We start from the raw sequence: 27,057 nt of genomic DNA, 5'->3' as shown, positions 1-27,057 counted from the left end.
CGTCCTTCCTGCGCACCGCCTCGTTCTCTCGTTTTCCATCCCACCCCGCATCCATCCCTCCCTTCAGTCGAGGAGCAGCGCCGGCTGACCCGCTCGGAGCTCCTCGCTCACGCCGCTGCGCCTCTGGGGACACCTTGAACGGGATTTAATGAGCCCCGAAGACGCCCGATTTCCCTCTTAGGCGCGGTTTTTATAACCTTGTTGATCGTTCCTGGACTTTATTACTGTACCACGTCAATATTGAGACTTGCTTGTTTGGACCTGGACCTCTACTGATGGTGAGTCTCGCTCGTACGCTGACGCGTCCACCGCGGTGAGGCGTTCACGGACCGAACCAACCTGTTGCTTTGTGCAATAGTGCTTTTTACGTAATTATTTTTCAACTTTCAACTTTTAGAAAAAACGCTCGTAACTCTAAGATGGGTTTGCAAAGTGAATGTGCCATATTACAATATGCAAGTGTGACGTAACTGCCGTTTTAAATGACGAATGAACTAATTAGTGGCATTTTTACGCATGGATTTATGTCCGAATGACAACGTCGTCAATTGTTCACATAAGTTGTGAACATTGCTAAGTTGTTGTGCAACATTTGTGAATTGTGAGTAACATATGAGGGGTTGTTAAATTCCAACTATTACGTCACAAAGTGTGGATGCATTTTAAGTATCGTTGAGTGTATGACTGTGAGTGTGCGTGTGTGTAAAATGTCTCAATTGAATGGAGTGAGGACAAAGGACACACACGCACACACACATGCGCACAAGATGACGTGTAAGCATATAAGTCCATCTTGGGTTGAACATGTGCATTTAGTTATATAATAGTGAAATAAGGTCTACTTATTTCTGTCTTTAGTTTATTTTTAGTTTATAAGAGTATTAGAGTGTTTTTGTCCAAATCTAGGAGAATGTTATTTTGTCATATATCAATATTATTTTGTGAATTAAGAGTATTAAAAGTGTAAAGTGTTTTTCCTGAATCTGGCGGTATTTATATTGTTTATTTTTTCTAAATGTACTACGATATTTCAGATATAGATTTTAACATATTTTCTCAATCTTACTAACTTTTTTCTAAACATACTCATAATATTGTTTAGCATTTGTGGATATATTGTTTTTTGTTGTTGAAAAAAAGGGCTATTTAGTTTTTTTTTAATGTCATATTATTTAGCATATTTTTTTAAATTCCTTAATAACTTGTATTGTCCATCTTGTGGAGTTTGGATTAAATCATTGATCATATTTTTTCACAAATTTAGCACTGCCCTCAGAGGACTTCATGAAAACTAAAATGGCCTTAGAGTCCCAAGTCCATTTGATTTTTTTTTTCTAAGCTTTGCTAGCAAGTTAAGACAATAAATCATTAAAACATGATTATAGCAATAAAATAAGATGGACCATTTCGCGATTTAAAAAAATGAGTCTACTGGATTATGCTTGTTCACTTCCGCTATCTGAAAGTCAAAAAACAACAACAAACACCATAAAACCAAACAATGCTTCACTTTCATGTAGGCTTTGAATTTCCCCTTTGACGTCAAAAGAGTAGTTAATAATATTTGTGGCTCATTACAACCCACTTCTGTTCCCGTGACTGTAAACCAATTAGGGACAACCGAAATGATCAAAATCAGGGGCTAGCGATTGGTCGGTTTGCAGCGCCGACGCATTCCCGCTAGTCGAATTCTTCGAGAAAGGCATTATCTCTGCTTTACGGCGCCAGGGTAATAATTGCAGCCTGCTCTTGGGTTTGTCGCCACAAAATGTCCGCAGCTGGGCCTTGTGTGCTGACGTCATAACGACAACAATACGGCAACACATAATCATAAAATGGCATAGAAGCCAAGCACCTGATGGGCTTTCATCATCACTTTGTTACGGTTACAAGATGTTCAGTTATGGTCGCTATGTTTTCAATTCCTGTAATGATGGGAGAGGCCCCCGTCTCTCTCTCGCTCTGTACAATGAACACTTGTTGTTTCTGATGCACACACACACACACACACACACGTTATTCCCACATACACACACACACCTCCACCCCATGGGTAATAGAGCTGATCATGTTCCAAACCGTCCTCGCTCTGTTCTCACAAACATGCAATGGCTGCCGATTTTCCCGCCAGCTTGTGTGTGTGTGTGTGTGTGTGTGTGTGTGTGTGGGTGTGTGTGTGTGTGTGTCTGTATCAGCAACACAACACACGCACGGGATTTTGTGTCATGACCGAGCAAGCCGAGGGTCAATCGCGGGTCAAAGGCAAATTAAAAAAAGGTATATTTGAATGTACAGTGGTACCTTGATTGACAAGCTTCATTCGCTCAGTGACCAACATTGTTAATTTATCAAATCGATATTGTCCACTGAAATCAATCTATACAATAATACAATACATTTTTATTTATATAGCGCATTTCATAAAATCCATTCATCGGTTCCAGCCCGGCCAAAAACACCACATTATTTTTGTGTTTTTAATGAAGAAAAGTAGCACTATTGTATAAAAACATGAGAATGTACAGACAAAAATGGCTTCATAAAATAATCACGAGGAGTGTGCATCTAAAAGATCCATACATGTCAATACATGGGGTACAATACGATTCAAGGACAGATCATTTTCAAGAGGAACAATTCGATTTGGTCCAATTCAGTGGGATTACGATTCCATTCGATATGGTACGGCTTTAGCTTTTGTCATGTTTTTGAATATGTAACATGTAAAATTCTAAGCCCGAAACTATTCAAGTTAATAAAATATTCAAAGGAACAACAAATCATCAACAACATCAAAATAACTAAGCTATATTGAGACCAATTCATTAGAGAGAGAGCGAGAGAGAGAGAGAGAGAGAGAGAGAGAGAGAGAATCTTGAACAAAAGAAGATGCGTATCTCAATGCATTGGGTGTGATACGATTCAAGGACACTAAGTTTTAAAGTAACGATTCAATTCGGTTCGGTTGAATCCAAACCGATTTTCCGATTCAAATTAGTTTTTGCTACACCCCTAGTAATTACTGCACTGGAACAAGTCGGAAGTTAAAATAGCAACTGTGTGCCCGAGCTGTGTCCCTTTAAAGTGGGCGTGGGCCTAGTGAGTGATGTCAGGAACAGTGTTTTGGCCCACGGGAAGCTGTTTGCTAGTGTTCTCATTTTGTACAGTATTTGTGGGTTTGTTTGCCAGCGCATCATCGGCGGAGTCTCCATTTTTTTCACTGAGGTGGCGGCGTATCTGAAGCTAGCGCGTAAATCAAATTTTGGCTCATAACATGAAACAAAAAATAATAATCTGAATTTAGAATTTGGTGTGCTCGTAAGTCAACATACAACAGCAGCAGGTACAATAAACGATGATCGTAAAGGATTTCGGTGACCGTGATGAGTACTAGGTCGATCAATCTCAGCGAGTTTGAGGTCTCAAAAAAAATAATATTCCGTGGGCTGTGGTATATTAAGCGACTCCTTACCCATTTCTGGGATGAAACTGTAGATCAGAACATTGTACAAGTGTAAAAAGGTTTCAAAAGGCTGTTGTTCAGAAAAATGTAAAAGCATCTGAAAAAGATTCAATTACGACGATTCCATCAATCAGTCGCTTCGTCAAGCAAAATTGAGTGCACTCTTGTTGATCTGGACTCAAATGTTATGCTGTATAAAAAAAGTGAACAGACTGCATATGATTATTCGATGACTCAATTGTTAAGAGTTGAGTCAATTAATTGTGTCTTGAAGAAGTTGAGGTAAAAGTGGTGCGTACTGCTTAGCTGCTACCAGCAGAGGTGTTGCTGAATCGATCTGAACTAATTTGCTGTCGAAATAAGAGAAGAGGACGACATCAGTCATGTGTTGCATCTCCAAATTTTGTGAGTTCCTTGTTTTCCCCCAAATACTAAAACAAATCTGAAATTTAAACAAAATATATATTAAAATTTTTCATTTTATTGAGACGTGGGTTCCTGCTTTTCATTGCGTGTGAGATATTTTCCACCAACTATTTTTTTTCCCCATATAGATATGTTTCTACATACAACTTGGTTTTGACATGTTTTTTATTATTAATATTATTGTTTGATGTTGGCTTTATGCAAAAACAGAAACGGCCCAAAAATATGAATGTATTTATCTTTGCGCTTTTAGGTGTCACACACAAATGACAATATGACAAAAATATTTTTACTACCATCATTGAATTTGTGCAGGTACAGACTAACAACATATCTTTTTTAAAGAAACAGCCTAATGCCTTTCACTGGTTCACGCATATACTCTTTTTCTATGAATGCATTTGGCTTCAGCATCTAAAATGGTGACCAAAGACCAACGTCACTTGAGTGTAACCTTAATAAACACTTTTACGATTGTGATTCAACACTGTGGTGCATTTAATGAGCCCCCCCAAAAAAGGAGGAAAAAACAAACCAAGAAACACACCCAACACTGCTTTTCCCCTCCGTGCCAGATGGTAAATCAAAACCAGTATTCCACCTTACGACATAGTTTCACTTTGCCTCACTTGACAAGTCTATTAATAACCACGGCTGATTTGTTTTCAATGTTTCTCTCTCTCTCTGCTGGGAGTGTCATGCTTTTGATTAATTTCACACCTTGGAGATCCATACATTGATTTAGAATGATAATGACAGAGCTATGCTATGCTACGTTTTCCAAATAGTACAGCATCATTGCAGTGGGAAACGATGTAAAAGAAGCTATTTGTTTTGGGGAAACGCATTCAATATGCTGTGTTGTGGATACGAAATTTCTCTGTTGGGTTGCGATGAGCCTTGCATTGCAGTATTGTACCACTTCACTAAAGAATGGATCAGATGTTTTGGTACCGATCATAAATATTGATGATTGAAATGAAGTAAAACTCTGCACAAAAGTAGACCAAACTTTACTGATTTGTGAATTATGTCCCTGGTCCGGAACATCTTATAAGGTTGAATGTGCTCATGTGGAGAAACTTGAATCTAATTTTAACCCACATTTTTATTGCTAACCATTGGCTTAGTGCTAGAAAAGGTACCTGCCAACAACCTAGCATAAGCAGGATAGTTTTATCTCTGCATTTCACGGGCAGCTGTCTCGACTTGGCATATTTTTGATTGGAACAGGAATGGGCGTTTTGATGGATTTTCTGTCATAAGCGTTTAAATATTTTCGCTCAGACAACTGGATTTTGTCACTTTTTTTAATGTTAGCTTTTTGCTTTGTGCAGAAACAATACAACCACCAAGTCTGGTGCAAATGGGAACATTTTATATTTTGGGTTTTACGTTTCACATGCAGACGATTAGTTTTTCATGCCTTTTTAATTCATCGCTGTTAGCTTTATGAACAGGAACAGATCAACAACTTAGTTAAAACGCTAACATTCTAAATGCCTGCTTTTAAGCCTTACACCTAGAATACTCGGTTTTGATCTATTTCTGATCATTAGCGGTCGGGTCTGAGCAGGAACAATGACAGGACAACAAACTGGTAAAAATTGCAGTTTGACTCGCCGCCGCGGCCCTTCGCAGTGAGAAGCCGAAAGTCACTTCTTCTTCTATCTTTACAATTTCACAGACACAGATGGTCATTAAAAAAACAACAACTTTGAGGCACGTTTGTTTTTATGTTTGCAATTATGTATGGTAATTAAGTTTATAAGTTCTTTGTGTGTGTGTGTCTCTTCCAGGAACAGGCTCACTCCTACGTTCTCCTGCAGCCGCCCAACGCCACCTAACATTTCCTGGAAGAACGTGTCCGCCGCCCGCTCCCAACAAACATGGACTGTTTTCCCATGCTTTATTTTCTGTCGGTAAGTAAGTGGCATGTGACTTTGTTAAAGTCACCAATAAAAACATGTATAAAGACATTTTTAGTTTGACCGGCAGCGCAGTTCGGTCCATGGTCTTACCTTTATTTGTCTAAAGTGGAAGGAGTGAAAACTGGTCCTGAGAATCCAACAAATTGGACCTTCTGGATGGTGTCAGGACCCCTAAGCCTCAATTTTGGGAACCCCAGGAGTGCTCGGGAAAGTGGAATGAATGTATTGATATCTGGTGATTTTTTTTTTTTTTTTTTAGCAAATGAGACAAGAAAGCAAGAAAATAAAACCACTCAAAATGTCGAAAAGTGTTTTTCATTTGACTACAATTTTACACGTTTTGTTCCTAAACTGAGCTGTTATTGGCACACCGGGTTAAGATGTTTTAAAAGCCTTAAAATAAATCTTTTTTTTTTGTTGTTGCAGAAGCATACTCTATTACTGAAAATTGTAGAAATGGTTCACCAGACACAGAATTGAGCTCCCATGGCCATCTCAGTTCCCCGACCCTAACCCCATTGAAAACCTATGGAGTGAGCTCAAGAGGAGGCTTAAGAATAGAGGCCCCAGGTCACTGGATGATTGTGAGTGTGCATAGAGAGGAATGGTCGAAGATCCCAATTTCTGTACTCTCACATCTTGTGAAACATGATAGGAGAAAATCAGGTGCTGTCTTGTTGGCAAAAGAATTTTGTACGAAGTCTTAACATCAGGGGTGCTACTAAATGTGCCGCACATTTTGATGTAAACAGGTCACGGGCCCTGTGGATTCATGTCATTTGATGACCCAGAAAAGGGGTGGGAGTAAAACCTCAAAATATAGGAAAAACTAGAAATTTACTAACTTGGCTTTTCACACGCAAGAAATGTGCACATTTTACAATATTGTATTTCGTTTTAAAAACTAACTGCCCGGCCTAGCCAATCAGAAGTGCCGATAAGACGGCGATATCCGTCTTGACCAATGAGAAGCGCTGAACGATCACGTAGCACAATAAAAGTAAAGTAAGTATGAAACGTGAAAAAATCCACAGTCGTGAGACGCAATAACAAAACATATGGGCTCGTTTTATAGAATTTGTGCTTCAGTGGCAACATTTAAAAGGCAGTCAGGTTGAAATTGTTTAAAGATCATTTTAAAGATAATTATTTTTTACTGAGGGATTTTTTTGTTTTTCTCCACTGAATAAAATGCACTTGAATTAAATGTTGGATTTTTCTGTGAGGAAATTTGGGGGTCGGGCCGGCCTGGATGCGCACCAATATTTGGCCTGGAATGTAACGGCCATTTGGGAATCTCTCAAAATTCCCGATGGCCACCACACCCCTGGCGCCGACGACAATTAGATTTGGGATTGCCTTTGAAGTATGTCACATAAAGCAAATGCAAGTGGTTCTTTACTGTAAACAAGCCAGACTGGATCATTCAAAACAATTAGTGGGCGGTTATGAAGTCCTGTCTCCGGGCAGGTCAAAGTTCAATTCCTAATCTTGCAACCTGTGTCCCGTCAGAGACATCATGATTCCTGGTAATCGAATGCTGATGGTCCTTTTCATATGCCAAGTCCTGCTGGGAGAGAGCAACCATGCCAGTCTGATACCTGAAGAAGGAAAAAAGAAAGTGCCGGGCCTGCAGGGTCGTTCGGACGCTCAGAGCCATGAACTGCTGCGGGACTTCGAGGCCACCCTGCTGCACATGTTCGGCCTCAAGAGGCGGCCCCGGCCCAGCCGCTCGGCCTCCGCCGTGCCGCGCTACCTGCTGGACCTTTATCGGCTGCAGTCCGGCGAGGGAGAGGAGTCCGGGGGCGGCGACGAAATTGCCTTCGAGTACCCGGAGAGGTCGGCAAGCCGAGCCAACACTGTGAGGGGCTTCCACCATGAAGGTAAGGATGGGAGCGGGAGTGGGTGGATTGGAGTGGAATGTGTAGTAGGGAGTTTGGATTTCCTCAGAGTTGGCTAGCGCTGTGGCGTATTAGGGGAGTAATAAAAAAAAAAAAAAAAAAAGATTGGAAGATGACGGCTCCACCCGTCTCACTATAAGCAAAGATTTTTCAGGATGTGGTCACCAAACACTGCCTGACGAGCTGCAAAAATCTGCTAGAAAAACTCAACAGCCTCACCGGACTAGAGTGTTTGGTTAAAAGCTTAAGGAAAAAGCATATCACCTTCATCTTATCCGTCTTTTACGTCCTTTTTGAACCACACCCAGCAGAGAGCAGATTTTCGGCTTACAAGGAGAAGTTTTGTGATCCTTTTCTTTTTGCCAAAACATTTTTAAGAAGTAATTTTAGTATGTCTATATTTTGTAATTTTTTTCTGACTTTTTCAAACCCAAAGAGTTATTTCGCTCCTTTTTGGTATATAAAGACAACATTTGGTGTCATTTGTTCATCTTTACTTCAAGGTTCAGTCCGTTTTAAATATTTCATACATTGTTTTCATAAACGTATCAGGGTCAGTATCACTTCAAAGAGCATTTTGTGTCCTTATCAGGATCACTCAGTCATGAGACTGCAGCAAAATACTGAAAATCTGGAGTCTTATCACGAGTGGAGTTGCACACATACGAGAACAATTATAAGTCTCTTAAAATGCATTTACTTCTTTTTATAAAAATCTTTCTTCCATTGGATATATGTGATTTTGGCCTGTCCCAGACACTGCTCTACTGCTGTGTGTACTGTTGTTGTTAAATGGTACGGAATCTTTTTTTTTTTTTTACATTGTTTTATTGTTCGCACCAAATTATTTGAGAAAATGAGTCATTTGATCAGATATATCTTATTTTCATAAACACATTGAACATTTTGCATGTGTCCCTGGCATTGCTGTCCACCCTGTCATTATGGGGTAACTGCTCTTTGAAGAAACCCTCTAATGTTCTCTCTGACATTATGACCAACATTTTATCTTTGTTTTATGGAGGCCGAAACAGAGGTGCGTTGCAGGAAAAAATGTTTGAACCCGTTTCATTTTCTTTAAGTGAAGCTCCACCAGAAATGTCCACACTGTCATTGTCCACCCTGTCAACAAGCTGACATATTTTGACTTTTGTTATGTTCATTGTCTGCTACTGCTTGCAGTAAATTCATTAAAAAGTACGCAAGCTAAACCAATATGCATTTCTGACAGCATAACATTAACTTAATACAATGAATATGAATTTTATTGTAAAATCTGAAATTGTGGAGTCTCAAAAGCACCTTACTGTGACAATGACTCATGAATAATAGTACATATACGTGTATGCGACTGTTTGGTAAGTACATGTACTTAAAAGTCATCAAACATTCCCTGACTCGCAACCAAATTATGTGTCTCCAAACTTGACGATGTATTCTTTTTAACAAACCTGAAATTTAGCAACGTGCTTTTTTTTCTACTGCCCATCGACAAGATTTGTTGGGCTTTGTTTTGAGACTCAGTTTATAAAAATACTATATATTTTATTATAACTTAGTACTGTACATGTAACGTAAGGGTCAAATGTGCACAACCTGACATTCACTTAAAATTGACGGTTGTACTACAAACACTGCCTGACGAGTTGCAAAATATTTTTGGTATTGCTCATTTTTTTGTTTTCTTTTAAACACGAAAAAAAAACGAATAAAAAAGCAATTTTGGGGGTGTTTAGGATGAAAGAAAAAAAATTCAGGACACTTTGATTTTTTCAGATTAATTTTAAGGTTTACTCGGCAGAGGAAAAAAATCATAACTGTTCAAATGAATCTGGTCATGAAAGTAAAGGTTTGTTGAAGGTATGCTCTAAATATGCGTAAAAGATCAACCCCCAGCACAGCAGACATCCATATTTGAATGTGAACGTCACCAAACACTGCCTGATGAGCTGCGATAATCAGCTTGAAAAACTCAAGAGCCTCATTGGACTAAAGGGTTTGGTTAACAGCTTTAGCAAAAAGCATACCTTCATATTACCGACGTCTACATCTAACCGCATCCTGCTGGGAGCAACTCGGAAAACTGGACTGCAACTCTCCAGTTTATGTGGAGATGGGCTTTTTTTTTTTTTTTGGAGGAAAAAAAAGGACCTTCCTCAACATGCAATTATCTTTAATGCTACTCTGCCGCGTTCTAAATAAAGACGCCCACTGCTAACAATGTGGGTACCCGAGAGCAGAGGGATGGAAAAAACTGCCTCAGAGGCCCGTGCGACGCAGGGGACGGGACGTAGTTGCGGTGACCAAGGCTGGCGGCTTTCGATTAATGTTGAAGGAACTTGTGGTTGACTGAGCTGCTGGAGGTAAACCGTGGTTGGAAAGCCTGAAAGGAGTCGGTAAATCTTTTAGGGTCAAGGAAAGAATGAACCAGAGGGGAAACAACTGTGTTGAACTTAGAAACCTTGGTTGAAGGTCCTAGGAAACTAGCATGAAAGGAAAAAAAAAAAAAAGGCAATCAGAATAAAAAAAATCTGCTTTTCGATGGACAGCGATTATAGCGACGGTAAAAAGATCTTATATGAACGAATAAAGTTTGTTGAAGGTGTCTTTGAGCACCACCTAAATTATTTATTAAGAATAGAAACAAAGAAAACAGGTGAGCCCTGATTGGTCATTAGCTGAGCAACTGAGATGTCATTTTCAGTCGACCTAAACTGACAAAATGGCCACCACCTGAGATGCATAAAAACGAGTGGATTTTGCTGCTGAATCCATATTTCACAAACACAATATTAATAATAATAATTGGGCGCATAGAAAATACTATTGTAAAGACAAGTTTTTATTTGACCTTCCCTTTAAAAAGGACACTCATTTGTTATAAACTAGTATATCGTCGCTGTCATGTGAAAAACACTTATCTTCATGTTCTTCGTTTTACCTGAATCATGTTTACGAGTTACAGAAATCGCATTAAAGTGAACATTTAAAAAGTTTCCAAAATTGGAGATAAGCGTTTTTCACAGGACAGCGACAATATAACGTATAAAACAATTGTTTCTTGAGGGTTTACTCTACATATCAAAAGTACCCAAATCTCCCTGAGAAAATATGCTAATTTCACAAATAAGGCAGCTATACCAAACTTTAACTCTAGAAAGTAATCAATCAAGCCTAGCTTAAAAAGACATTGAATTTGAAGTTGAATGGATGTATTAATAGTCAGGTGTAAGTAGCTGTACATGTGATGCAATGTATATGTATGTTAGAAGAATTTCCTACTGCCCTCTCTAAGAATTTACCCTTCAGTTCTTTTTTCTTTTTTTTTAGGCTCTTAACTATGTTAATAATACGCTTGGAGTTCTTCTGAGTGGGAGTGCTTACTTTCAGGTCTCCGTCATTGTGCGATTCGCTTGACATTTTACTTTTTCATTCATCCGCTAACTCAGCTGACTTGTGTCGGTAAAAAAATAAAATAAAATAATAATAATAAATTGATGAATATATCTCAAGCAAGCAAGCCGCGATGTGGCTAATCAGAACCACAGCGGGTTTTAATAATGAGAACCACCTGGGCAAGATTAGGTTCTGGATGTGAAATAACTGGGGTGGATTGTGCAGGAAAATAGTAGACACAACATTCCTTCCCCCTATGACTGCGCCCCCCCCCCCCCCCCCCCCCGCCCCGCCCCTTTGCCCCACCTCAACAATGGTGAGCTCGCCAGAAATCTGCAGCGTGAGTGCGGAACAGGGAGTCTCCACTGTGTTTATACTGTAGCTGTGGTACGTTAATCACCACCCTCCCCGGGATGCGTGTTTCAGCAAAGTGCTCTGAGAAAGGCAAACGAGTCCACGAGATACTTTGGGAAAAGAGGTCTAGCGTTATCTTGCACGTTTAATTCATTTCGGTGGCCAAGATCGTAACTGACTACATTGATTTGCAAATTAAATCACTTTTCCCTTTTGAAATGAACTGAATTTGATTCATATGGACTACATTTACATGCAGTCAATATTCGGGTTACGAGTCATTCGGAATAAACTGTTTACATGGCATGAGCGGAGAGAGTTACCCCCACATTTAAATAACCTGATTGAAACGGCGACGCAAGGCGCAATTTACGTTGTCTCCGCTTGTTGTACTTGCTTCCGTCAATTAAACACATCTCCTCGCTTTAAAAGTTTGGTGTCCTACTTACTCTAGCTTCCGCCATGTTTTGTTTATCACTAAATGTGTATTTCCGCTGGGTTGTGCGCGAAAAATTCCATCTGTTGCTGAACCTAACCCTTAATTCATAATACTAAATATACTATATTACATATTATTATTATTATTATTATTAATAATATTATGAAAACCTGAGAGAAAAAAAATCGAAATCAGCACAAAAATTCCTCCAAAAAAGTTTACTTGCATTCTCTAATTATAAAATTTGGTTAAAAAAAATACAGGGATTTTTTTCCCCCCTCATTTTGGCCCAGAGTTTGTGAAAAAATTATATTTAATGTTGATCAGCGTTTTTTGAAGGGTTTTGGGGTCAATGGGCGTCAAGTATACATCGCAGGCAGCCCGACTGTAAATTCCTAACAGCTTTCATCTCATTTCAGAGCACATGGAGAGAGTGCACGAGTTGGGTGACGGTGAGTCCACGCCCTTACGATTCCTGTTCAACCTCAGCAGCATTCCAGGGGACGAGCTGCTCTCCTCGGCCGAACTGCGCCTCTACCGACATCAGATAGCCGAGGCGGGCGGCCACGACAACGACAAGGCGGGCCTCCACCGGATCAATGTATACGAGGTACTGAAGGCCCCCCGGCCCGGCCAGCTCATCACGCAGCTCCTAGACACGCGGCTGGTACGGCACAACGCGTCACGCTGGGAGAGCTTCGATGTCAGCCCCGCCGTGCTGCGCTGGACTCGCGAGCGCCGACCCAACCACGGACTTGCCGTGGAGGTCCTGCACCTGGACGGGACGCCGCGCCATCGGGGCAAGCACGTCCGCGTCAGCCGCTCGCTCCACCAGGAACCCGGCGAGGACTGGGAGCAGCTGCGCCCCCTCTTGGTGACGTTTGGCCACGATGGCAAAGGTCACCCATTGACCAAGCGGACCAAGCGCAGCCCCAAGCAGCGGGGACGCAAGCGCAACCGCAACTGCCGGCGCCACGCGCTCTACGTCGACTTCAGTGACGTGGGCTGGAATGACTGGATAGTGGCGCCCCCTGGCTACCAGGCCTACTACTGCCACGGGGAGTGTCCCTTCCCGCTGGCGGATCACCTCAATTCTACCAACCACGCCATTGTTCAGACACTAGTAAACTCTGTCAACAACAACATTCCCAAGGCCTGCTGCGTGCCGACAGAGCTCAGCGCCATCTCCATGCTCTACCTGGACGAAAACGACAAGGTGGTGCTGAAAAACTACCAGGAAATGGTGGTAGAGGGCTGCGGCTGCCGCTAAAGAGCAAGCTAACCCGGACTTGGAAGAAACAACTCTCTACAAGGTCTCTTTTAAACAAACAAAAAAAAAAAAGAAAAAGAAAAAAAAAAACTTCACTTGGACCCTTATTTATAACTCTTACGTTGAGGTGTACGTTTGTCTCACTCTTTTTTTATTTGTTTTTTTATTTGTTCCTTTGATAATATGATCATATATTTTGACAAAATATATATATATTTATATCGACATATTACAAAATAAATTGAGTTCTTATTTTAAACATGGAAAAAAGCTGTACAACTTTTCATCATGTACATTAGATTGTATACGTTTTTTATTGATAAAATAGTAAAGATGAAAAAAAAAAAAATACTGGTAATATTTATTGCTTTCACCATCTTATCCTTTTTTTCCCCAAAGAACAACATATTATGAATTAGAGAGGACCCATATTAGAATCCTACAATGAAAAGCATATATCTTCAAATGTGTTCAGTTTTTTTTCCTTTACACATACATTCAAATATTGTCGCTTTGCAATGAAAAGCCTGACTTGCCAAATATTTGTGAATGTTGACCCAAAACAAAAAGTAAATTCATTTTAGCAGAGTTTTAAATTTAAACACACACACACACATTTGAAGGTAGACGCTATATTTTATAGCCATAATGTCAACATTAACTGTGCATAAATGAATGCTAAAGAACACTAAACCACAATCCAAAAGCTATTTGCCAAGAAACTGTGTGCCTGCTTGTCAGTCAATAGCTTACAACTATTTACCTTGACTGTTCCATTGGCTACCAGTGCTCTGATTCAGGGCAAAAATGTAAAATATCTGTCAGTAAAATTTAAAGAACCCTAAAAAAAATATTATTCATTATGAGAATGTGTGGGTTACATGTTTTTATAACATGAATATTTGTTTTCTACAATTGAATGGCAGGCCAGGTCAAACGCTATTGTGCGGGCCTTCTGCTGCGTTCACACCAGTCGCGATACTCGCACGAGTTTCATCGCAGTACACACTGAACATTCACTTCATTCAATCCATACTCTCCTCTGACAGAAACAAAGAACATAAGAAAATCGCTAGTTAATCACACAACCAACTCTGATAATCAGTGTGTTAGTTTCACCTGCGGACGGCGGTTGTGCTAAAACGTTGGCTAATGCTATTGCTAGCTTTGTACACAGTGAAGTACAACCGTCAGCTTGTAAACAAGTGAACATATTAAACTCACCAGATACGCCAACTTCCTCTTTCTCCACTCTCCAGGCCTCTTTTTTCGTTCAGTCCCAGTAGTGGGTAGCACGAATTATCAAAAGGTTCCGTCTGCCCACAAAATAATACAACAAAAAACTGTATTAAAAAATGTATCCTCCATTGTTTCGTCGATGCTGATTGGCTGTCGCAACGCAGCGTGCGAAGAATTTGTGGCTTGAGTGGGAAAATTTAAACTTTAGGGAATCGGCAAAGAAGCGAATTTTCATGTGTTCACCCAACTCAGGTTGCATCAAATGCGCTTTTCGCGCGTTTGCACGTGTAATGTAATCACTTCGTGTGGCGTGAACGCACCATTATATTGGGCTTTGGGCCGTGGGTTACCTACAACTGAAGCAAGGGTTAAGGGGTTTAAATCCATGCAGCCCAGTGCTTATTTCTTTCTCATTTTTTTTTTAATTTCCTAGCAACTTTTCAATTGTTCCCATTTCAAATCCTTAAGATGTTTTTTTTCTCCCCCTGTTGTCTGTCGATTGCTGTTACAAACACTTAATTCCATTTCAAAAACAGTAGCTGGCCTTTAGTTAGGCTGCCTATTGTTCTCCCATTTCATTTTAATGTCAATTAGGCTAACATGTGCTGGGACAATCGCTAATCTAATTGCAAGCAAGCCGCGGGTGAGGGTGAGCCTATTGTCTCCCCCCCACACTCCCTGCCTCCCTTCCCGCCCCACGTCCTTGCGTTAGGGGCATGATTGCGGGCGATGTGTCCCGGGCTGACGTGATCCTCTGAAGAATCAAAAGGTTAGACGCGCTGTCTCCTGCCTTTGTCTCGTGCCGGCAACAGCAAAGACGCCTGTCTCCAACCTGTGCCCCCGCCACACAATGGGCCTCGACATCACTTATTTACAAGCCGACGGCTGGCCCAAATTATATGATAATGTTTGCAGAGGGCCGCTCCTTTGAACTGCTGCTGGTTAGGGGGGCTAATGGGGCTTGGGAGGACACTGCCGGCGGCTCTGCATTGTTTTGAAGAGGGTCGTGTACATCATGTCATATGCCACCACTGAACTTGGTTTTGCTCACACTCAGAATCAAGTTTAACCACTCATTGAAATGAAAAGCATACAGCATATCTCCAAATTTGATGATTTGAAGATTTCTTTCTTTTTTTTTCTTTTTTTAAACAACCCAAATATTTTGTGTTTAGGATAAAAATATAATCTCAAAAGATTTGCATTAGACAACGACAATATCTTAATGTGAATGTACGCCACTGCCAAAGACAAGCATGAACTCTGGAAATTTTGTGGGGCTTTTTTTTTGGGCAAAAACAGCTAAATTATTTGTTATCTTTGAAAAAAGTATGAATTAGCAAAATGCAGATATATTTATGTCTGCATTTTGCTACTTTTCAAAGGATGATGACAGAATGTTAAATGTGATCATTACTGTCCAAGAAAAGAATGCAGAGTTGCAAAAACAAGAACCGTATGTGAACAATTTGTAGTTACTTGGATTTCTGCATTAGTTGGTCATAAAATGTGATCTGATTTTCAACTAAGTCACAGCAATTGGCAGACATATTTGTCTTCAATGAACACCACACTAATAGTTACACTGTTTCTTTTCTTTTCTTTCTTTCTTTCTTTTTTTTTTGCACACGCACCACGTAGACACATCCACAGTCCAGGAGGAAAAAAAAAAGTGGAACCGTGGACTAATGACTTCTGCAAGAGCTAATTGCCGTCAAGAGTCAGCCAACCCAGAGTCCAATCAATGTGACAAGATCGGAGGTGTTGGTTAAAGCTGTCCTTCCCAATAAGAGCACACACCAGTTTGCTATGGTCAAGAATAATTGTCGGTTGCAAACATTAAAAACAGTTCCCTCAGAAGTTTGTTTGTAAATGGAGAAAGCTCAGCAGTGTTGCTACTCTGCCTATGAATGGCCGTCGTGTAAAGACGACTGACTGCACAGTGCAGAAGGTTCAGCGAGGTGAAGAATCCTAGGCGTGCGTGGAAGAAGCTATTGCTATCCGGAAAACAAAATAAAACATTGCAACAGGTTTGAAGTTTACAAAAGAGAACTAGGATGCTTCAAAGCGCTACAGGCTGAGTGGCCGGATGAAAGCAATGTTGAGTCGTTTGGAAAAAACATCAAAACCTGATCACAATGGTGCAGTACGGCAGAGGTGAGAGTAAGTCACATATTTGCAAGTCGCAAGTAAGTCTCATGTCATGATTTAGTTCAAGAAAGTCATAAGTCAAGTCAAAAAAATCTTGCTGGGTCACAAATATTTTTTTCAATCTATATTTTTTTTCTCTTTTCTATATATCTAAAAAATGAATATTTAGATATTTAAAAATTGAAAGCAACTTAAGAGTATGACATGAATATATATTGTAAGCTGTCAAGGTGACGTATTTGTTTATGGGGCCCCTGCCACATCAAATATGGTGGACATGCTCACAACCAGAAAAGTAAAAGGAATCCATGCAAAAATTTTTGCAATGGTAATTTTGAGATTGCACTCCCTGATGTCTAACCTATGCCGATGCCGAGGGGTCATATACAGGATACATGATTATGGTTTTCATTCATTTTAAATGGTTTTATTCTGTATATTTTTTGGTCCTTATATGGTTTTATTTGAGCGTTTTTATTTCCACTCCCCGCTTATTTTGCCCAATAAACTAGAGAGTTGAAATGTTTTATTCCACAGACATGTTTTTGTCACAAAAACTACAGTTGAGTTTTGCTAATACCAAGCTAGGTTTCTTCGCTTTTACTCCTATAGCATGTGCAGGCGGCTTCCAGGGTGGGAGCTGGGGATGGGGGGGGGGCTCTAATGGCCACTGGGCGTCACTTTGATGCCCTGTATATCAGTGTCAACATGAGAGAAAAAGGAGGGAGATGAAGAAGAAGAATTTCATTTTGAAGTGGCTAAAGGCCGAGGGGGGGGGGGGGAATGGTGGGAGGAGGAACATACATCGTGATGTGTCCGGGAACAAGCTGGTTGGGGGGGTTTGACAGTGCAATTACAACATTTCAACTGCCCCCCCCCCCCCCAACCGCCTCAGCCCTCAAGCCCTCCAACCCCTGAAGTGGAGATAACATCAGCTAGTTATGGTAATTGTCTGCCTGTTCATTATCCTGCTACTCCACACAAAGACGACATGCTTGTTCAATTCAAGGCCCGAAGAGGGATGTTTATGTAAGACCAGTGACTTTACCAAACGCAGGTATGTTTCAAATGCGTTTTGGCTTTCCGTCCACACAAAAAGTCTGTTTTTTGTCCCTAAGAACTATGAGGTGTCATGGTATGCCCCCCCCCCCCCAAAAAAAAATCATGGTTCAGTAAATTACCCTGTTTTTAGCAGTGCACAGCGGAAAAAACATTCAGGTTCATCAGAATGAGAAGTTAACACGAATTGATCGATAAAATCGATTATCGCCCAAGCTCTAAGAGAAAGCATTACATTTGAGTGATAATCCCGTTTAAGATACGACAAGAGGTACGCTCCCTGGCCCCCGCATGTAAAGGGTCATACTGTCTAATCCTATCATGTTTAACAAATTTTCCCTTCTCCATTGAGAAGAAAGTCTCCAGCTTGCTAACAAATAGATAGAACAACTTAGTATTTTACATTTGTTCTATGTTTCTCAGAATAATTCAAGTACCATATTTTTCGGGCTATACATTGCTCCGGAGTATAAATCGCACCAATCAAAATTAGCATAATGAAGAGGGAAAAAAAACAATATACAGGTAAGTTGCTCTAGAGTCACATTTTTGGGGGAAATTCATTTTCTAGAAATGGAGAACATGAAATGTACAGCTTGGATTTGCCCCAAAAATCCCTGATACCTAAACATGGGTGTGTTAGTAAAATACGCCACGATCGCACACTGCTTCACTCCGACCGTTTTGAAATTTGGAGCGTTGTTCAAAAGTGCCATGGCCAAAGGTACAATTCTGGTCCGTTATTGCGCCTTTTGCTCTGTAAATAATCAAATCCTTGTTCTGGCAGAAGCCACATGCCAGCGGCGAGAACAAAGTTATGTAACACAATAGTTGCCATGCCTACAGTTCTTCGTCTTCTAGGTCTTCTTGTTCTGCTGCCATTTCTTCTTCTACTTTCTTTTGCCGGTTGGTATATACTTTTGGTGGATTACCGGCACCTTCTTTAGCACGCTAGAAAGAAAGTGTCTACCGGCGATAATACATAACTTCTTCTTCTTCTACTGTTTTTTGACAGTTGCCAAATACTTTTGGTGATTGAGGGTTTTGGATGCCAGTGCGAGCTCTAATTTTAACATATACACTTCGAGCCTGAGTATAAGTTGCAGGACAGCCAAATTATGAAAAAAAAATTGATTTATAGTCAGAAAAATACAGCAACTTATAAATATATATATATATATATATATTTTTTTTTTCTTCTATTTGAGTTATGATGGAAAAGTTTCCCAATGTCAACGGTAGTCCGATTGATGAGCCAGAACGTTACGTGCTAACATTTGGACGGACAAACGTGTTGATATTGTGCCATTTTACTTCCCTCAGATTTGTAGACATCTGAAATAGCCTTACAGCTAGGTATTTACAGCGCCACCTGTTGTTTTGGCAAGCACTTGACAGCCTGCTAAGGAATACCAAGACATGTTTTCAAACACCGCCGGTGTTGCTTTTAAAAAAAAAAAAAAAAAACCCTGGATGTAGTCTATGTACTTGTACATCACACTCAACAACATGACGATTCCAGTCCCAAAGTGCCGTCAGCCACGTGATTACCAAGAACTTCAGGAACTCGAAAGATGACCGCGAGAGTGTGTGTGTGAGTGTGTGTGAAGGCAATTAAGCGGGTGGGGTGGGCGGGGGGGAGTTCAATTGCAGAAGGAGTCCTTCAAAACAGAGGGCTTTGTCATTCCTTTGTGACGTGCCCCTCATTCTCCTGTAAGTGCTCGTTCGCACGCCATAACAGGTGAGTCATTATGCAGTGGGGTCTATTGACACTGCTCACCTAATTGACCGGGTGAAGTCTTCAAAAAGCTTTTTTACTCGGACGTCCCACCGTAAAAAGCCCAGTGTTTATTGATAGTAAACCTCCCCGCAGGAACAAAGGGCGATGATGTGGACTGGCCTCGTTTGAGCCGGGGGCCACTTCAAAATAGAGTCATGAGTCAGGTGATTGTGATGTTGATCTGGTGACACAGCACCACTAAGTGGCTTTAGTCAAGTGTTGTGTCTGATACGAATCATTGCAATGAAAATGTTTCACGAAATCATTTTGGGTAAAAACGTCATATGACAAAATGATGATAATATCTCCTGGCACACTAATTGGGATGTAGTATTCGGCGACAGTGTTTGATACCATTCAGTAACTAGCTTCTTTGGCACAAGCGGTGGCGGATTCAGAATTGTTTCATGGGATTGGTCAGAGCGTCACAACATCTTCCTAAGGAGTTGCCACGCCTGTAACCACCTTGGCTCCACAGCATGCATGACAGAGAAGTCATTGTTTCTCACACCACCCATGGTCAAGGTTTCATTACGTCAAATGAACTAATTGATTAAGAAATAATCGCAAATTATTTTTGATCATAGATCAAACTTTTTTTTTTTTCAATTTAAAATCTGGATTCTCACAATTTCAGCTTCTCAACAGTAAATATTCTACAATGCCTGAAGTTCTCCAAGGAAGCAGACTGATTATCTTTGGGTTGAATCAAAACAAAACATTTGCTTATACATGGAAAACAATGACATTTTTTGCTTATTTTCTGACATGTGACAGACCAAACCAGCAACTGAATCCAATTCATTTATGTCTGTGCATTTTCTGCGCTGTCAATTTGAAAACATTTTCTATTTTTCAATACAGGGATGGAAATCCAAACATGTTCTTTTAATCCCATTCGTTGATTAATCGACAAAATATTCGACAGATGAATCATTATCAAACTAGTCGTACGTTGCAGCCCTAATGAACAGATACACAGAAAGTTGCCCAACACATTCATAATATAAGCGGTAACAAATCTAAGTAAAAGAAATTTAAGATTGGTGTCTCAGTGTATGAAACCCTGACTGTTTATGGTACAATAAACACTGACCTCTCGACCATGTTGATTGAAAACTAAGGTGTGGAAGTAATCATCTTGATTAACACTCAACTCAAGCATCAAATATTTTCCTGTCATGAAAGATTTGTTAATATTCTTTGTGCCGTTAAATAGTGTCAATAATTAGATGGATCGTCAGTCTTAATGTATCGTGGCAGAGCATCCAAGTGGAAAGGACAGTCAGGCGGAAAGAATCATCTGCAACACAATATCATGTTTATCAAAATCTTCTCCTAGGTGGCCAGTGGGGTGGCCTCCATGTAGCCCCGCCCCTGGGTACAAGCAACCACACAATACCGCAATTACCTGTGACATTTGATTCACATTACGGAAAAATTCTTTACGAGCATACTGTAAATCTGAGAATGCAAAACAAGACAACACACGGCCGCTCTTCAACCTGCTCACACTTCACCCGCACACAAAAACACACTAATCTGTGTATCGTTTTCACAGAAGCGCATTCGCGCACAGGCCTGAAACTTTAGAGCCGTCGCGTTGTCCGTCTGTAGGGGTTATCTGGGTGGCACCTTTGGTTGTGACAACGCCCCTTACACCCATCCACCCCCCCCCCCCGGGCCAGTCATCACAAACACCTCGGCACCAGCACATGGCAGCCGCGGGGGGTTCTCATCGACGCAAACGTTTGACCTCGCCGAGGCAGTTATCTCACGCAATGTTTTCAGGTTACAAACGGCGAGCAGTGAACTAGTTTGCGCAGTGGCGTAACAATACGTCTTCGCTCGGCTGGGAAAGGGCACGGCGGGATTGTTTTATGGCAACAAAAAAAAAGAGTCTACAACACTCCTGTTCCAAAGTTTTTTGTTGAAAAATAAATAATTAAAAAAAGGAGACCGAGATAAATCCTTTCAAAACTTTTTCCACCATTAATGTGGCCTGGCTGTGGTAAATATATATTTTTTTGCACCAATTAAATAAAATTGGGTTATTTCCCTAAGATGTTTGGAATCGCTAAAAACGTATTATGGCAGTGTGGCAGTTGCAGTGGAATGGATTACTGTATCCTGGAACAGATTGTGGTCAAGTTACAAGGTTACACTCTACAATAATGAGTGTAAATTCTAATGAGGCCTGTTCGACAGGTGTGAGAAAAAAACACAAGAAAGTGGGCGCTCTCAATGAAAGCTAAATAACCGTAATTGCTGCCTGAGTGATTAGCAAGAGTATTAGATATTTCCATCTTGACGACTGTTTCCAAATAAAGTGCAAAAAGGGAGGGGGGTTGGGAGGGAAGGGATTGGGGGGGCGGCGCTCGATTGTGTGTGATTACCCCCTTTTACAGTCTCCCACAACAATCGAATGAGGAAGAATCAGTAGTGGAAATTTCCACTGCGGTGGCAGTTTAAAATTTGGTGTCAAGTGTTGCTGTCGCTGCGCCGACGGAATTCGCTTCTTTTGTGCGGGCGAGCGCGAGTTGTAATTTTGGGCAGTGCAGGGTGTCCCCGCGGTGGGTCTTTCTTTTCTTTCTTCCTCAGACACCGCGTGGTTTCATTAGATACGGCTTATGAAAAGATGGCTGGCGCTGCGCCGGTCTGTAGTTAAGAGCACTGGCCTCGCCCACTCGACAGGTGTGGACCTGTGGCGGACCCCGGCACTTACTGGAGACCACTGAACACTCTTCATCAACATCTTTGAGTTATGTAAAGCTGTTGAAGTAATGTTAATATTATGTCGAATTAACATGTAGGGCCATCATACGACTGTAAAAATAAATTAACCACATTTTGAGGTAAAAACATTTTTCCTAGAAAAATAATGGAAATGGAAATAAGTTCCGGAATCCTAAAGCTGTTTTCACATACTTGACTGAAAGAAGAGAAAAATTAACTGTCATATAAGGATGACCGATTTTAGAAAGGATTGCATTTTTTGATTTGATTTTGATTCAATACACAATTCAGTCTTTATGCACAGTAACATTTACAAACATGACAGAAAATTACATTATACCATCAAAACCGAAAGAGCTATTATTTTAATTATTCACGGACACTTAATTAAGAGGCTGTGTGAGGAGACAGTCCTTTTTTTACGGTTTTTAAAATGGTTCATTTTAAACATTTCTGATGTTTAAGGTTTCGCAGGCAAACACGATTTTTGATGGCTTTCCCAAAAATCTGTGCAAAAATTCAGCTGCCGGGATGTGTAAACGGTGTTTATTAAAAAAAGTGGGTGTTTAAAAGATGAGTTAGCGTCCAAGCAGTGTTGCCCATTTTTAAGTGGTTTTAAAATTGAGTCAAAAAGTCCAGTCTTTAGATTGTCCCAGCGCAGGAATTGATACCAAAACCCCTGCATCCAAACTGAGTGATGCAACCCACTGAGCCACATAAACAGCTACAGTTCCTAATCAGTGAGGCTGTCAAAGAAGCGTTTAAGGTTTCAAAGACGATTCAACTCCAAGTGGTCCGGATTTTTGACGGCTGTCCGAAAAGTCAGTTGAAAAATTAAGACGTCAGGATGTGTGACCTCAGGTTTGAAAGCAGTCAGGAATTTGGTTCCCAGGCAGGGACCAACTTTTTAACAGTAGTTTGTAATTGAGTCAAAATTCTAATGGAAGAATGTGTGACCTCGGTCTTTAACGTACCTTTGACCTTATAAGCTCTTCGTCATGGCCGACATCAGCCGTAACCAGATTATTTCCGGTTCTCGAATGTGTACTTACTATGTAACTGTTGTCTTATTTTATCTCTCAATATTTATTAATTGTAAAATTAATTTGCTGTTCATTGCTGGTTGCTCTCCAACCTAACGTGGTTCTAGCGAGACTTCTCTGAAAAGTGCACTGTACACCTTAGCACTTATGGTCTTTTGCGGGTCTTCATTTCACATTAGTTTAGTGATTAGCATTAGCTTCTCGTGTTTTCTCTTTTTGCTCGGTGTGCCGAATGTATAGCTTACTCCTCGTCCGCATTTAGTGATAGTACTACTTGTTAGAATCTTATTTGCCACCTTGGAGGCGAAGATAAGTGGAGGAGAGGGTGAGCAATTAGCTGCTGGTGCTGCGCAAGTTAGCTTCGCGCCTAGTGTTCGCGAGCAGCCGGGAAAGCAGGGACTCATGGAGGATAAATCTGTGTGACGTGAATGCGGCGCTCTTTTCATCGGTTCGGAGCTGATTGGTTAGCATGAACTGGATGGATAGCAGGCCGCTTCAAATTGATGATCTTAGGGGATAAAAGCTTTAGTGCAGCACCGGTACTGGTGTAGTGGTAGACTTACGTTTTGTGCAAATGGCGCAGGCTCACTTCAATGCACCAATAGTTAGCCACAGCAGGTTCCAAGCCTGAATAAAAACAATTGGTGAGTTGTGTCAGTAAACTTTGCCAAATGAATCACGCTACAGACTCGCTGTGGTGACCCCTAATGGGACAAGCCCTAAGTCACAATAATTGTCATACAGGATGGAATTTGAGATTCAGAGTGATACATTCAAATAATGATTGACACAGCCCGAGAGCTATTCATATAACAAAAGAGTCGAGGCCGTGTTTGCAGCGCAGCCGTGTTTATTTGCAAACAAACTTCCTCTGTGTTCCTACCCCGACTCTTTTGTGTGTGGATCTCAGGTGGGTTGCGCCCCTGGCTGAAAGCGACAGCGTGAAACCGGAGACGTAAAGCGACGCTGAGGCAATTAGGCCCACAAAGAGGAACGTCGTTATTTTGTTTTTGTTTTTTCTTTACTGAAGTACCCCCTTTTTGTGTGTGGCTAAATACAATTTAAGGGAAAAAGCTGAAAAGTAGCATCTTAAATCAGGCTAAGGAAGGAGGGGTGCTTGAATCTTCCCGACGAGAGTGTTATTTGTCTCCAAGCAGGGTGGAGTGCACATACAACATGTGGATGGAAGAAGTAAGCAATGGCAGACCCCCTCCTCTTCCTCCTCCTCCTCCTCCTGCTGGTCCCTGAATACAGCGTGTCTACCGGATCTAGCCAGGATGAAATGTCATATCTTGGAGTGATCCTTATCTCTTAATCGCTTCCTTTGTCTCCCGTGATTCCTACAGACCCTCCCGGACGGACTTCCCTCCTGGACGAGCCGCTTTGATGTGTCAGCCGCTTGTTAGGGACCGGGGCCTGCTCCGCTGGGGGTGGGAACTGTATGTGTGTGTGTGTGTGTGTGTGTGTGTGCGTGCGTGTGTGTGCGTGTGTGCGTACAAATGTGTGTGTGTGTATGTGTTTGTCTTTTAAAGCCTGGTTCTGCTTGGAAATAATTTGAGTCCCGAAGGTTATTCTGATGCAACAAAGGCCAGTGCAAAGGCTATTTGTGCGATATTTGCATTTCTGATAACAAATAAACACTCACAGGCAGTGGCGGTTTCTGGTATGTACGATATGTGTGGCCACACAGGACGACATGCTCGGGGGCGGCAACGCAGTAATCTCACCAAAAAATGGTGTGTGAATTGGTTTTCTTTTGGCATAATGAAATGCAGAAGCATTTGTTTGGGGAATTTGCATCCCCTTGTGGCGATATAAGGGGTTTTCCAGGATTTTGCAAATGAACGTTGAAGCAGTGACGTGTAAAGGGGGAGGTGACAGGGCGACGGGCCCGGAGGTCCACCACCGTAGAAAAAAAAATTCAATGGGCAGCAAAATGTTTTAGGTATCAAAATTAATAGAGTGATCGACAACTAACCAATAAGAAAATTAATCGACAACTATTTTAATAATCGAGTAACTATTTGGATACATTACTTAACTTTAAATTGTCCAAATCCTCTGATTTCGGCCTCTCAACAGTAATTACTCTTGATTTTTGTAGTTTGTCATGAAAGACGACTGATTATCTTTTGTGTTTAATCAAAACAAGACATTTGCAAAAATCTGCTTTTATTTTGGGAAACAATGACCGAAACCTGTAAACGTATCAATTTAAAACATTTCAGTAAGTACTACATCAATCCCTGTTATCTGATATGGTTTAACTGTTGTTAAGTTGTTGTTGTTTTCTTATCAATAAACAATACAAAATAAACAACAATAATTGATTAACAAAGGGTAATCATAAAAAATGGTTTTGTAATACAGTACACTAATGCAAAATAATATTTTTTTCCATTATTCAATGGAGTTGATAAAATAATTGAATCTAAAAATATTCTATAGTGACAACCCTGCATCTTACTGATGAAAAAAGGTCGCTTCGTATGCTATCATCACATCACTTTGTCTGCTTGCCTCATTGTGTCCATACAACATCCGGAGGCTTTGGTCCCAAGCCAGTGGTGGGGTAACCAGGTGGTGATGGGGGCACATTGTCTGCCCCCTCTGGTGGCCGGATGCAACAGCACAGCTTTTGTGCGTGTGGATCTGGGTTGGGGGCGACAATCAAAGCATTTGTTTAAGGGTAGATAGAATGAGTGACGTACAAAAGCAGTGGAGGAGGAAATGACTCCCACTTACAGGTGTTTGAAACCAACAGTGAAGTCCTGTTATAACAAATGGCGAAAGGAAAGAAACAATAAATGTACAATAACCAGGCATGTAAAAGTCACATTAACAGTCAAACACCATCCGTTTTTCTGTATAATACGACAAGAATAAAGTTACATTTTAACAGACACATAATGGAGAAAGAACCGGCGGGTGGTTGTAAAGTGCTACTGTCGCCTAGTGACCTTTTATAAGCATTGTTGGACATTGGGAGGAAGCTTCTCTGGTAATGTTACTTTGAGTAACATGCTATTTAAGAGAATTAGATAAGTTAAATGTATTACTTCCGAGTGGCCAGACACTTTTACATGCCGCATGAGGTCCCATTTCCTTTTCTATGGCAATCATCACAATTTTCCTCATTTATCATCACTGGCCTTTTGTGGTGGCATCATACACGCACACACGCCCCCCCCCCCCCCCCCCCCCCACACACACACATAAAAAATGCACAATTACACAATTAATGCTTTAGCTCAGGGGTGGGCCAACCTTTGACTGTTAAAAAGGACAGATGGGCCACATCATTCGTAGATGAGGTAAAAATAAATTGATCACCAATTTCTTTAATGAGTCAAATGAATTGAAAGTGATTAAAAAAAAATAATACATACATTTTAATCAGCATTTTTGGTGGAAAAACGACTGAAATCTCTCAAGATAAAGGAAGCTTTGTCACAGTCAAAAACCTTAATTAACTTTTCTGGCAATCTGTTAAGTCATAGTTTACCATGACCAACTGTCATTCAACCATGCATTGGTCTACATTACCAGTCTAACGTTTTTAGTTTTTGTTTTTTTCATTTTTAAACATCACATGTGGAACAGGTGTTGTTAAACCTCACCTTTTGATCACATGACAAGCGGAAGTAGCCAGTCTAGCTCGCTCTCTAGCTAGCGGCTAACATTAGCATAGCCACCCACATCAGCACTCAGGGCTCCTTCTGGTCAAGCAGCGCTAACAGATGGATGTAAATGTACAAAAGCACTCACAAAACCACCAAAATGAAGTCACTTTACTCCACAGAAAGCGCAGCTATACAAGTGATAGTACCCACATGCAATCAAGCGCCGACCGGAAAAGGAACAAATAA

General features: G+C 40.9%; 1 protein-coding gene and 1 long non-coding RNA gene across 3 annotated transcripts in view; one reads left to right on the top strand and one right to left on the bottom strand.

The window, feature by feature from the left end:
- Positions 1 to 27,031, bottom strand: part of LOC147137375 (uncharacterized) — a 63,029-nt gene extending 35,998 nt beyond the window's left edge. For both annotated transcript variants that reach the window (XR_015089356.1, XR_015089357.1), the window contains exons 1-4: positions 26,809 to 27,031; positions 25,709 to 25,840; positions 23,752 to 23,815; positions 14,405 to 14,496 (exon numbers count right to left, since the gene is read on the bottom strand). This is a non-coding gene — a long non-coding RNA (uncharacterized LOC147137375). The remainder of the gene's footprint in view (positions 1 to 14,404; positions 14,497 to 23,751; positions 23,816 to 25,708; positions 25,841 to 26,808) is intronic.
- On the top strand, positions 7 to 13,994 carry bmp4 (bone morphogenetic protein 4). The gene is made up of 4 exons (XM_086049847.1): positions 7 to 278; positions 5,689 to 5,811; positions 7,333 to 7,703; positions 12,330 to 13,994. The coding sequence occupies exons 3-4, from the start codon at positions 7,340 to 7,342 to the stop codon at positions 13,178 to 13,180; spliced, it is 1,215 nt and encodes a 404-aa protein (XP_085905973.1). The 5' UTR covers positions 7 to 278; positions 5,689 to 5,811; positions 7,333 to 7,339; the 3' UTR covers positions 13,181 to 13,994.
- Positions 27,032 to 27,057: the final 26 nt, after the last annotated feature.

This window comes from Filicampus tigris, chromosome 13 (genome assembly GCF_054856515.1).
Source record: "Filicampus tigris isolate MCC_2025a chromosome 13, RoL_Ftig_1.0, whole genome shotgun sequence".
Lineage (NCBI taxonomy): Eukaryota > Metazoa > Chordata > Actinopteri > Syngnathiformes > Syngnathidae > Filicampus > Filicampus tigris.
The sequence above is the reverse complement of the archived record's forward strand: the minus strand, read 5'-3'. Positions and strand labels throughout refer to the sequence as shown.